The sequence below is a fragment of the Pseudonaja textilis genome, chromosome 1, assembly GCF_049901715.1.
Source record: "Pseudonaja textilis isolate UNSWEBS1 chromosome 1, rPseTex1.2, whole genome shotgun sequence".
NCBI lineage: Eukaryota > Metazoa > Chordata > Lepidosauria > Squamata > Elapidae > Pseudonaja > Pseudonaja textilis.
Window position 1 is genome coordinate 211562669 of NC_141990.1, and position 12087 is coordinate 211574755.

General features: G+C 35.8%; 2 protein-coding genes across 8 annotated transcripts in view; one reads left to right on the forward strand and one right to left on the reverse strand.

The window, feature by feature from the left end:
• Positions 1-6046, forward strand: part of LMLN (leishmanolysin like peptidase) — a 20201-nt gene extending 14155 nt beyond the window's left edge. For 6 of the 7 annotated variants that reach the window (XM_026708088.2, XM_087920391.1, XM_087920392.1 and 3 more), the window contains 3 exons: positions 452-665; positions 1014-5259; positions 5390-6046. In XM_026708088.2, the coding sequence (XP_026563873.1) occupies positions 452-665; positions 1014-1114 (315 nt within the window). In that variant the 3' untranslated portion in view covers positions 1115-5259; positions 5390-6046. Of the gene's footprint in view, positions 1-451; positions 666-1013 lie in introns of all 7 variants that reach the window. The other variant, XM_026708087.2, reaches the window with a different exon arrangement.
• Positions 4322-12087, reverse strand: part of LOC113441207 (glycerol-3-phosphate dehydrogenase 1-like protein) — a 26290-nt gene continuing 18524 nt past the window's right edge. Inside the window, exons 5-8 of the mRNA XM_026708092.2 lie at positions 11569-11681; positions 10309-10542; positions 9069-9175; positions 4322-8081 (exon numbers count right to left, since the gene is read on the reverse strand). Coding sequence (XP_026563877.1) covers positions 7985-8081; positions 9069-9175; positions 10309-10542; positions 11569-11681 — 551 coding nt within the window. The 3' untranslated portion in view covers positions 4322-7984. The remainder of the gene's footprint in view (positions 8082-9068; positions 9176-10308; positions 10543-11568; positions 11682-12087) is intronic.

The window sequence follows — 12087 nt, forward strand, 5'->3', positions numbered from 1 at the left end:
ACATTATTAATTTAATTATTTGTTTCATGTTTTCTATACTGAGGCAAGTGTTACATGTATATGACTAGACTTTTTAAGAACGATGAAGGAAAAAACTACACAATTATCAGTTTATAGATTAAGTAATTTGTAAAAGATTTTCTTCTCACATAGATGTATGCAGTCACCAAACCTTTTACCAAATGCATGTGGAGATAACAGGTTTGGATCATCAGGCTTTTGAAATAATTTTAAAGTAGCTATTAATACTAAGGTGAAGAAAATAGAGCAGGTTCATCATTATTCTTAGGAGCAATTATTTGGAAAGTACCAATACATTTTGCATGTTTCTTTATATAATGAGATCGGAAACAAAGTACATCATGAAAGGTTCAAAAGCAGCTGCTTTAATGAAATAGTTTCTCTATGCAATCCACTTTGTAAACGTATCATATTTGGTTTTATTCCAAAGGTTTCTTGCTCTCCCCGTGGACTGACCGTTTGGATCAAGGACGTGGCATATTTATGCAGTCGCTCAGGTCAAGTTCTCACAGTGCATATTCAGATGAATGGATGGCTACATATGGGGAATCTAATTTGCCCAGCGTGCTTGGATTTCTGCGATTTCTGCCCGCCTGAACAGGATCCCCCTCCAGTTGCTAATCTAACAAGAGTTGCACCTCTTGGTAAGTAAAATCGGAATAAAACTTTTAGAATTGCTCCATTTAATCATATTTATTTCTGATTTTTAACAGAAATAATGACATAACCTTCAATCCCTTAGAGGATAAGAACTATTGTAGCTATTCTTCATTGCTCTAAATATTTCTGACACATTCACACAAACAACCTATTATGATTTTTTTCAGTCTTTCATTTGATAGATTAATTCCTAAATTCCTGAAGCATCTCAACTTCTAACTCTTTTTGAAGGGCAGGAGAGAATAAATATTTTAAATGCTCTTCAAAGAACATTAAGAGCACCTGTACAATTACTATTTTTCTCATCTTTGTACTGTTTTTTTCTGTTTTAGATCTGTGTTCTTGTTCTCCCAGCCTGGTAGTAACTCTATGGCTACTGATGGTGAACTTGTTTCCACTACTAGCCGGATTTCTTCTATGTGCATGGAGTTAAAATGTGTATATGGTTTGTCAGGGGTCCCCTACAGCTGAGCACATCTTGAAGGCAGCTATCCAGAAGGGCAGTCACATCGTCTACATGTTGGAAAGAGTCCTGCTAGGAAAGGCTGATTGAAGTTTCTAGAGAGATAGGGACAACATTTGGAAGGTTATCTTAATGAAGAGCTAGTGTTGACCGAAATATGTAATTTTCACATTGATAACAAATTTGGAGGAACAAATTTGTCAGTGTAGTTGAATGCCTTTGGGTGCCACTATTCAGGATGACCTTTTTATTATGTGCAGATCTCTATGATATAATTTGGTAGTTGGGTGTTTGTTTTGGCATCTTTTGACAGAGATATACCTCAGTTTCCTTTAGTCAAAAGCCATAAAATCAGTTGCCATTAGGTTAAGAACAACTCAGCATTGGGTAGAATTTTTTTTTAAGAGTGTCTTGGCTTGGAGGTTAAGATGCTTCCAGAGTTACTCTGTAGACTCTGGTGATTCCAAGTTATTTCTTCTATGAAGCTTTTGCTGCTCAAAATATGAAATAGCTTTTCAACAGCTGCACAATATGCACTTTTAGAATATTTGAATGAAAATATTTATATCTTCATTTTAACAGTAGACAAAACTATTATTCAATGGCTTTTTTCTTCAAAGGCTAGAAACAAAGTATGTTTGCTGGCATGTAAACTCTCTTGAACTCTGTTGAATCTATAGTACAATATTTCTGAGTAACTGAATTTGGGCTACATACTTTGTTTCTTACCAGGTAATTTGAGGAATTTAATTACCTTTGTAGATATTTCCCTTGTGTTATGAAACAGGCAAAGATTGGTAATCTATACTCCACACCATCCCAGTTGACTTAAAGAGTTTGAAATGATGACACATTTCACCATTACGTTGTAGTGCATAATGATAGCAGTTGGAAAACATTACAGATAACATATGGATCCCTTCATAGCTAAAATACAGTTTTATTACCAAGGGACCACATTTGTCTATTGGATGAAAGAACAGTTAACCTTAAATTTACATTATGGAATACAAGGGCTTAAATATACCGGGAAGTCCTTGGTGCTCTCTAAACTTGGTTGTTTGCTCGCAGACATTTCATTACCTGATTAGACAACATCATCAGTGCTAGAGAGTATGGGGTTTGCTCCCTGTTTATAAGCCCCACCTTGCCCTACAAGGTTTGTGGGGGTGTGGTTTCTCTCTTTGGTAATTCCTTGATTAGGGTATTGTTTTCTGTTTATTTTTGTCTGGCATTAATTCCTGCTTATGTGGGTGTTGGTTATTGGAAAGGATGTGTTCTGGGAGTGGGGGTTGTTTCCTATTTAGCTTTTTTTATTGTCTCTTGAATGTGTATAAATGTGGCTTATCTTTATGTGTCTGTTGATGGATGACTGCTTCGTCTAAATGATAAGCGTCCAGGAATTCTCTAGTCTTTTGGGATTTAGATTGGTCTAGGATGCCCAGTTTTCCAGTTGAAACCATGGATGAGTTTGTCCATGATTTGTGAGATTAAGGAGTGTTCATTATGTCTTCTGACTGCTAGTGGATGCTCATGGAGGGGCTCTGCTAGTCTTCTATCTGTCCTACATAGTGGCTGTTACCCTTCTTACACATAAATTGTGTATAAACAAGGAGCAAACCCCACACTCACTAGCACAGATGATGGTACCTAATCAGGTAATGAAACAACTTCAAAGAAACAACCAAGCGCAGAGAGCATCAAGGACTCCACAATTCAATCCTGATTACATATATTCTCTTCTATTGGAACTTAATACTGTTTACAGGACACAGATTAATTACTGTGTCACAGAATACTGCACATTATATAAAAAAATAGTGAATAACTTTTATAATCCAGTTCCTTGGAGAATGAAAAATGTTCAAGGACTAAGTTGTAGTATTCTCTTTGAATTGGTTGGTGCTGTTTTCAGATTGGGAAGTAAATGTTATATAGTCTAAAATGGTGTTTCATATTCACTGAAAGCTGTGACCTATAGAGATGGTGACTAGGAATGGTCCTAAAGCTTCTTGTGAAATGTTCCAGTAGAAGCAGACTAGTCCATGGGACTAGATAAGAATTTTAGATGAGACCCATTCTAAGAATTCTTCTCTCAAACCAGAGTATCGTTACTCCTAAAGGGAAATCTATAATAGTGCCTGTTGGATAATATTTTTTCTACAGTAGTCCCTATTTTTAGAAATAAAATGGTGAAAATTAAGTGGCTTCTCTCCAGAACAGGGATCCCCAACCGCCAGGCTGCGGCCTACTAGCGGGGCACAGCCCATACAGAACCTGGCCGAACAAGCGGTGGCCAAGCATGCGCACGTGTGTAGCTCCACTTGCACAATCGGCAGGCACTCGTGCAAAGCTGCATTTGTGGGAATGGTGGGCACACGTGCCTGCTGCTTGCACAAATGGAGCTGCGCGCGTGCCTCTACCGCTAACACAAACCATCCCCTTCCCACCCCACCCCGGGCGGGCTTCCAAGCCAGAAAGATTGGGAACCGCTACTCCACAACATGCAAAGGCTGACTGAAGAACGTGTGACAGAATTTGCTTATATTACACACCCTGCATTAGCCTTAAATAAAAGAGGGTGGAATGGAAGTAATGAGAATAGCAATAAAATATTAGGTTTGAGAAATATGTATACTTTGAATGAGGAATAGTTCATTTTCTAATCCAAATACAGCTAAAATATTAGTGTGAAACAGATCTATAAAAATAAGGAGGACAAACTATTTTTATATGTGCAATGTAAAACTTAAATGGCATCTTGTAAGGATGTTTTAAATACTTGAACCTTTTTTCCCTGTCTGTCTTGAAGTAAAAAAAAATTGCACTGTAGTAGGGGTTGTTTTTTTGTAAGTATTTATATTTATGTTAATGTAGTGTTGCTATGAAAATAATGCTATGGCATTCTTGACTGAGAAATGGATTCTAGTTGATCCTTTTGAGAAATGGCTAGGAAGAAGAAAGTATGATGTGACAATACACGGCGTTTAAAGAGATTTTGACTGTGTTACTGTTGTATGTTGTAAACATGGGTATATCAATACATTGTATGATACAGATGTGTGGCTGCTTTAATCTGAGATTCTTTGTATGAGCGAGAACATGATAGCAGTTAATGATCCAATCTCAAAGTTAAATAACTTTCCTGTGTTAGTAGAAAATATTCCAGCAAACCAGTGAGCCTTCATACAGTCTTTAATCAGTGCAGAAAGTAAATGTTGACACTATCTCAGATAGCAGACCTGCTTTTAAGCAATCTTTTTTAAATACAAGGGTTTTCAAACATTTTCAACTGCAGAATCTATTACAGGTAGTTCTCAAATTATGACAGCTGGGATTGGAATTTCCATGGTAGGTCATGGCAGTCATAAATTGAGTCATCATGTGACTGGATCCAAATTTACAAACATTTTGACCATAAGCCTTAAGCAAATCATCATTAAGTGAATCTGGCTTTTCCAGTGGATGCTTTCTTTTGCTGGAAATCAGCCAAAAAAGGTTACAAATTGCAATCATGTGACCACAAGGTGTTGCAGTCCTAAATGTGAGCTAGTTTTCAAGCACCCGAATTGCAATCATGTAACTGCAGGATGGTGTGACGGTCATGAGAGCAAATAGAAGTTATAAAGCACTTTTTCCATGGACAGTGTAAGTTTGAACTATCTTCAACGAACAGTTATAAGTCAAAGACTACCTGTAGGTTTTTTTTTTTAATATCCATAAATTTCCGATCAAAAAGTACAAGTGAATTTTTCCCCCCTTCTTGGTTCCTCAACGGAAAACCCCTTCAGGTCAGTCATAGAATGGTTGAGTGTCATGAAACACAATTTTCAAAACCCTGCCCTAGAAGGTAACCAGTTATGAGATCATTTGGAAACCAGTGCTGTATCTAAGGCATAAAAAGGATGGCCTTTTTTTTTTTTTAAGGAAAAAGAGAAGGAATTATATAAGTTTATATAAGTTGAATATCTTGTCAGAGTAATCACTTCCTACACGGAAGCCAACTTTTTAATAATAATTGCCTAATTTGGCTCCAAGCACATCAAGTCTTTCAGGCTGCTTAGGATTTTAAAACTAATAATTACACTGAATATTTGATTATTTTTCCATGGACAGTGTAAGTTTGAACTATCTTTAACAAACAGTTATAAGTCAAAGACTACCTGTAGGGGTTTTTTTTTAATATCCATAAATTTCCGATCAAAAAGTACAAGTGAATTTCCCCCCCCCTTCTTGGTTTCTTAGTAGTTAAAGACACTGAGCTTGTCAACTGGAAAGCTGGCAGTCTGGGTTCCAGACCTGAGCAACATGTGATAGGGTGAATTCCCATGACTTACCCCAGCTCCTGCCTACCTAGCAGTTCAAAAGCATGCAAATGCTAGTAGAGAAATAGGTTCCGCTTCGGTGGGAAGGACTCAATTGAACAAACTTTAATTTAATTTTAATTCAGTATTTCATGCTATTGTAATTATATGTTTGGGAAAACAAAGAAGTAATTCACCAATTCAGAAGTTTTGCTTTTATGTGATGTACCCCTTGTCTATCGAGATAAAATATAACATTATTGATGTTCTTTAATTTCCCTGAATTTCTGGAAAATGCTGTGTGTCAGATCACTTTGTACGTGTGTGTTGTTTGATGCTCTGAATGTTAACTTTTACATAGGTACTGTAATTCTCATTTCTCAAACTGAAACTTATTTCAGATTATTGAAATTAATATTTGCTACATGATGTAAATAGATAATTATTTTCTATTTATTTGTGAGTTGATTTAAGAGCTGGTTAATTATTCGATGTTCAAAATATTTCCATTGCCTATGTTAAATATGTGGAAAGTTCTTTTAGTATACGGTTCATCATGAGAATATTGTGTTAATTAAAGAAATTTATTTCTAAAAAATGTTGTTTTTTCTTATTTACTTATGCATTTGTTTATAAACTGGGACAATGTAGAAGATGCTCACAGCTGCTTTTAAAAAAATGCTATAGAATGATGAATGACATTATTTAAAATTGCTATCAACTTTATCAAAATTGCTATCAAAATTGTATGATCCAGATTCATATTTTAAATAACCTTCTTGGAATTTAGCTTAATTAAAAATGCTGCAAGCCTTGTTGTCTGTTAGTATGAAGTATCCATTTTCCTTTGCAGATTTATGTTTTCAGCAGAATTTGGCAGAGTCTTTGGGGATTATATATTAATGTGGAAAAGTTAAAAGATATGTATGAAAGAAAAAAATTGAGATAAGGCACCGGACAAAAAGAAATTTTTTGGGGGGGAGCATGATATAAATACTGAAAGTTTAAGATGGGTAGAGGAATGGAGTTGAGTTTTAATAAAGCTGGAGCTAAAAAGAGCAGAATAAGCTAGTCAGTGGTTGGAAAGTTTGGAATATAAAGTAAAAGGAATAGAAATAGAACACTTTGTCTTGTCAGCTTTGCAACCCTCTTATCGCTAAGTCCAGTTGAAATTACTCAGAGATCTCAGAATTGCTGCTCCCAAAGACACACGTAGAAATGAAATTAATGAGTTGAGATGACGAGTATCAACAGATTGGTATGTTGTGTAGCAAGCTGAACTCATAGATTATGAGCAGTCATTTGCTTAACCATGCTTTGTCAAGGAAGACACGGCTGGTTTCAAAGAGTATAAGCTAGCAGCCCAAAAACTATTATGGCACTGTGAATTTAGCCATCAACATCACATATGCAGTTTGATCAATTACGAACAGTCCTCAGTTAACAAAGGTAATTGAGACTGCAATTTCTCAAGCAACGCGGTCCTAAAACACAATGTTACATGACTGCATCACTTAGCAACAGCAATCCCAAGAGTCCCATTGCCCTCATTAAGCAAGAATTGTAAGGACTTACTGTCAGTTTCCCACAAGCAAAAACAAGTACTTACAAGTAGCTGGCGGGTGAGTGCTACAGCACAACCATGGCCATCAGGTAAGGGATGACTGTTAACAGTTGTAAAGGCAGTTGCTATGGCCCGACACAAACACACTGGGAAATATCAAATCCTTGAGGGCGAAAAAGTGGTGGGATTGTGAACAATTTACCCGAGCGACTTGTGACCTTCCCTTCTCGCTTCCCTACTGACTTTGCTTATAGGAAGCCAGCAGGGAAAAGGACACAGATTGTGAATACATGACAGTGGGATGCTGTAACCATTGTTAAATGCGAGCTGGTTGCCAAGCACCGAAATGACATTCTTGTGATCGTTGGGGTGCTGGGATGGCCAGAACTTCAAGATCTGGTTATATAAGTACCACCGACACAATTTTGAATGGTGGTTGAAAAAGTGGTTGTAACAAAGGGCTACCTGTAATCATTTCTTCGACCACAAATGTCTAGTTTTAAATTCTACTTCACTCAAGCTGAATTAAGAAATGTGGCTCTTGATAAAAGTTATGCAGTTACCAGGTGTTCAGCACAAAAGTCTGAACAATTCTCACAACAGCTAAACGTATATGATTGACTCTCTGCAAGTTCAGCTTTATGCGGATGGAACTTGAGTGATGAAAATGACATTCCCACTTCAGAGTCTTCTATACTTGGGTCCTGAAGTCAATACAGAAATGCATAATAGTGTTTTGTCTTCATACTTGGTGCAGATGGTTACACAAAAGGAATAGAGAGTAATTTCCCTTAAGACCACAATTAAGTTAATACCAGGGGCTTTTGTTTGTTTTGTTTGCATGTTGTGCGCTTGCTTTAATTCTCCATTGTCAAGTTGACAAGACACCTTGCTTGCTGGCTTTGTTCTCCATGTCAGGCTGACAAATCTTGAGTCGAGACAGACTATACTGGTTAGTTGCAGCATTGGATCTTACATATGTTCTGGATGCTTTTGCAGGCAAGTGATGAACTCTTTGATTGACTTTCCTTGGTAGCAGATTAGGTAGATATTTACGAATAGTGGAAACCTAGGAGAAATGCAGTTGAAGATAATTCTTCGATCAGTATGTTGTTTTGTACCCTGTATAATCATTGATGTGTACGCAAGGATCGGTATCAGGTAATTTTTAACTAGCAATTCTTTTGACTAGCATTTTGCTACACTTATTTTTGTAGAACAGCCTTCTCCAACTAGATTGTTAGATAACTTGGGAAATTCGATCCTGAGATTTGGACATACAATTTTTCATGGATAATGATAGCAGTGTGATTAGAACTGAAGGTTGTATAAATTACCGTAGAAATTATTTTACAAGTTTTGTTTACGAATTGCTCTAATCAACTGAAAATTTCAATTAACTATCCTTCACAACGAATGGTCATCTAAAAATACTGAACTCCTAAATTTCTCTGAATCAACTTGAATTATCAATTTACATACAATAGATCATGATATAATCACGTGGAAACGGAAACCAAATTAAAACATTTAGAGACGTTCCATCTTTTGAAAGTAATTCTTTCATACCACAAGTATGGAATTAAATATAACATCCCACTACTTTTAAAAGAATGAAAAATTAGCATGGTGAGAAAAAGTCATCTTTGGAGTATCTTTGGATTTTTATTTTTTACATAGATGTACAAGTATGAGTGCTGGGTGTATAATAATTGGACATTCTACAGCTAAATAGCTATAGCAATAAGAGTAGCAGAAAAAAAATGAGTTGAATTAGCTTGAGTTGTTTCATTTCACTTGAAATTTTAGATTAATTAATAATATCAGGCCCAAAATTAGCATTAGCAAAACCGGGTTGCAAAAATTCTGACCACTAGAGAGCACCAAAGAGAGAGAGAAAGAGATCTGATTCTTCACTATTATCTAGTGAAAATATTGCTCTGTATTTTTGCAGCCAACAAAAATAACAAAAGTCACTGGATTATTGGTTGAAATGTTCTGAATGACCCACGGCTGCTCATAGGTGTATTTAGTATCTTAAAAAAACCCTACTTACTTGTCAACCATATTCTTCTGCTTCAGGATCTTATAGACTTCAGCTGATGTTTGAGGTCCTTGTAGTTTCTGTCCATTCAACATTTCTTTTTCCAACTGTTCAATTGTCTAAAATAAAGTACGAGTTGCTTGTTTTAGAATGAATGAAATGGCATTAAATTCTATATAAGCTGATGAAAAAATCTGAATATTTTAAAGCTCTAGCAATGAGATGGCACCCTTTATCCTGCTTTTGTACTTTCCAATACAGTACAAACTAAATAAACAGGATTTTGAAGCCATTTCTAAACTTATTTGAGTTTAATGGTTTTAAAATTATGAAATGTATTATAATAATAATATAATTTAGAGCTACATGTGACATTATACATGCATTCACACTTTAACCATTGAATGAACCAGTTGGCTGGGTTCACAAAATCGATTTACCCTCAGGGTCCGACTGTAGCTTCTAACAGTACTCAATCTTCATTGAAAGCAACATAAAAGCCATTTTCATTTTTGAAATATGGATTCAGAAATAATTGGATGACTCTAGGAAATGCTGTAAGTGAATAATGGAGAATCTGCTTTAGAGGCAGATGCATTCTCCCTGTGTTTGCAATGTGGGGAAGCAGTCTCAATTCAAACTTATAAAGCTGAGGGTTTCTTTTTTTTAATTGTAAGGGCTTACTTTCAAGAAATCACAGGATTGTGGAGGCTACCTGTACTTGAAAACTTCTTAATTAAAAATTAATATAGCCCTTAAAAATTCAGGGAGATATTCACAAATACATCTGCCTTGAAAGTAGCTCATGTTGAACTGTGTAGCCAAGTCAAACTTCAGATATTGACCACAGGAAATTGTTTATGACATTTTTATTAGGTCATTAAGTGTTTTATGACCATTTTAGGTCATAAAATTGTCTATAAAATTTGCCAAATGTCAATTCCATGGGAGTCATGGCTCCCAGATTTGGGATGCTTTCTGTAAGTTAGCCCACTTGTGGTACCTTGTTTGAAAATGTTTTGTTCTATGATATGCTATTTTGTCCAGTTAAACGTTACAGACACGAGAGTTATAATAATATATACAGGATATTATCAGACATGTCAAAAACACACTGACCCTGCCCCCATCAACCAACAGCATGTCTGGCTACTTCCCCAAAATTGTGCTCTACTAAGCTATGTAGTTTTATCTTTAAAATGCAGCCAACTTCTCTTCCTCATGCAGGGAATATAGCAAAACATGTCCTTACTTTTCCTCCACGTGCAAATGCTTCAGCCACCTTCCTGTTACGTCCCCCATAGCATGTGGTAATCAGATCTGCAACCCCACAGCTTTCCAGAAATGTATGTATGGAGATTGTGCCCTTGCAGAAGATTTTAGCAAAGGCAATCATTTCCATCAGGCCCAGGCGAATCACAGCTGCCTTGGTATTGTCCCCAAAGCCCAGCCCATCACAGAAGCCAGCTCCAACAGCCACAATGTTCTAACATCCAATGGAAAAATGAGGAAGAAGGAAAAAAAGAAATCATGAGTTAAAAACATCAGATAATCTTGGGTTCTAATAACTGAGACCAAACCCTTACTAGCCCTGATGATGTTACTTAGTTGGATAATGGAATGTCTGGAGGCAAACAACCAAACTCAGAGACCACCAAGGACCCCTCAAATCTTGGGCTCTCCCACACAAGACCCATAACTACCACTTTGATACCACCAACCAGGCTGCCAGGCTAATCCAGATGTTAATTATGCTTTATAGTTTAATACATAAAAACCCAACTAGGAAAAACTGACTGAAACTATGGCTGAACAAACTACAGCTTAAAGTTTAAGCCTTAAACTGTTCTATTTAGTGACTGTAATTAGTCCTAATGATATATGGTTCAGATGTAGTAATAATTCTGTTTTAGGAGATTATATAGGACAAAGGAAAACAAAAATAATGGACTTCTGCTTCACCTTCATTAGCCAGAATTAAGAGGTTAAGATGCTAAAGCAGAATATCATGAAAAATGATCCTTATAAGAAAGAGAGAGAGAGAGAGAGAGAGAGAGAGAGAGAGAGAGAACGAACTTTGGATACCCAATTAGTAACTATAGTTGAACAGCTTTAGTTGCTATTAGAGCTACAGACCTGAGACAGACCTCATAGGTGTATTTAATTAATCTAGTACTTAGAATGTAAAGATATACTGTTTTATTTATTGGTGATAATCTCAATTAAAAATCAGTATGTAAAACTTTTATGACTCAACTAAGCAGCAAACTCGGTATGCAGACCTGCATTTGGCCTAACCATGGAGGGATTCACATAAATATTAAAACGTGATAACTTTGTTTATAGCTCAGAGTGTTATGTGAACATAGCCAGTAAGATAGGTAAATCACACCTGATGGTTTCATGTTTAGTATACATTTAGCTCATTAAGTATTTAATTGGTAAGTTACAGCTAAGCATAGTATAGTTTAATATATCGTATGAACACAATTACTTCCTTGGAATAACAAACCTTTAAGGCACCACAGAGTTCCACGGTGTCACAGTCATCCACCACAGTAATTCTGAAATTTGAGGTTTGCATTAATTCTTTGAAGATCTTCCCATTTTTAGCATTTTTAGAACCTAAGAAAAGAATCACAGGAGATTTTAACCGACAATAGAAGAAAGCATTTGACGGGATAGAATTATTTCCTGTATGATTTTTTTTTAAATATATGTATCTTTGTGTCAAAAATATACAGAAAACATTTAAAACAAAGACAATTTCCCTGTGAAAATGAGCTATCAAGTGAAATTTTCCAAGTTGGTCAACAGGCAGTGAAATAAATGTGAAATAGAAATAGACTTTCTGAGAAAAAAACAAGATTATATTATATTCTTAATTGTAAAATGGCACAAAGTCAATTGAACTGTGGTGAAATATTAATATAAAAATAAAATAAAATAATTATATCATTGGATAATGAAGGATACTAATTATGATTCTTTTAAAAAACATGCACGTTTTCCTTCTGATTGCATTGATTTT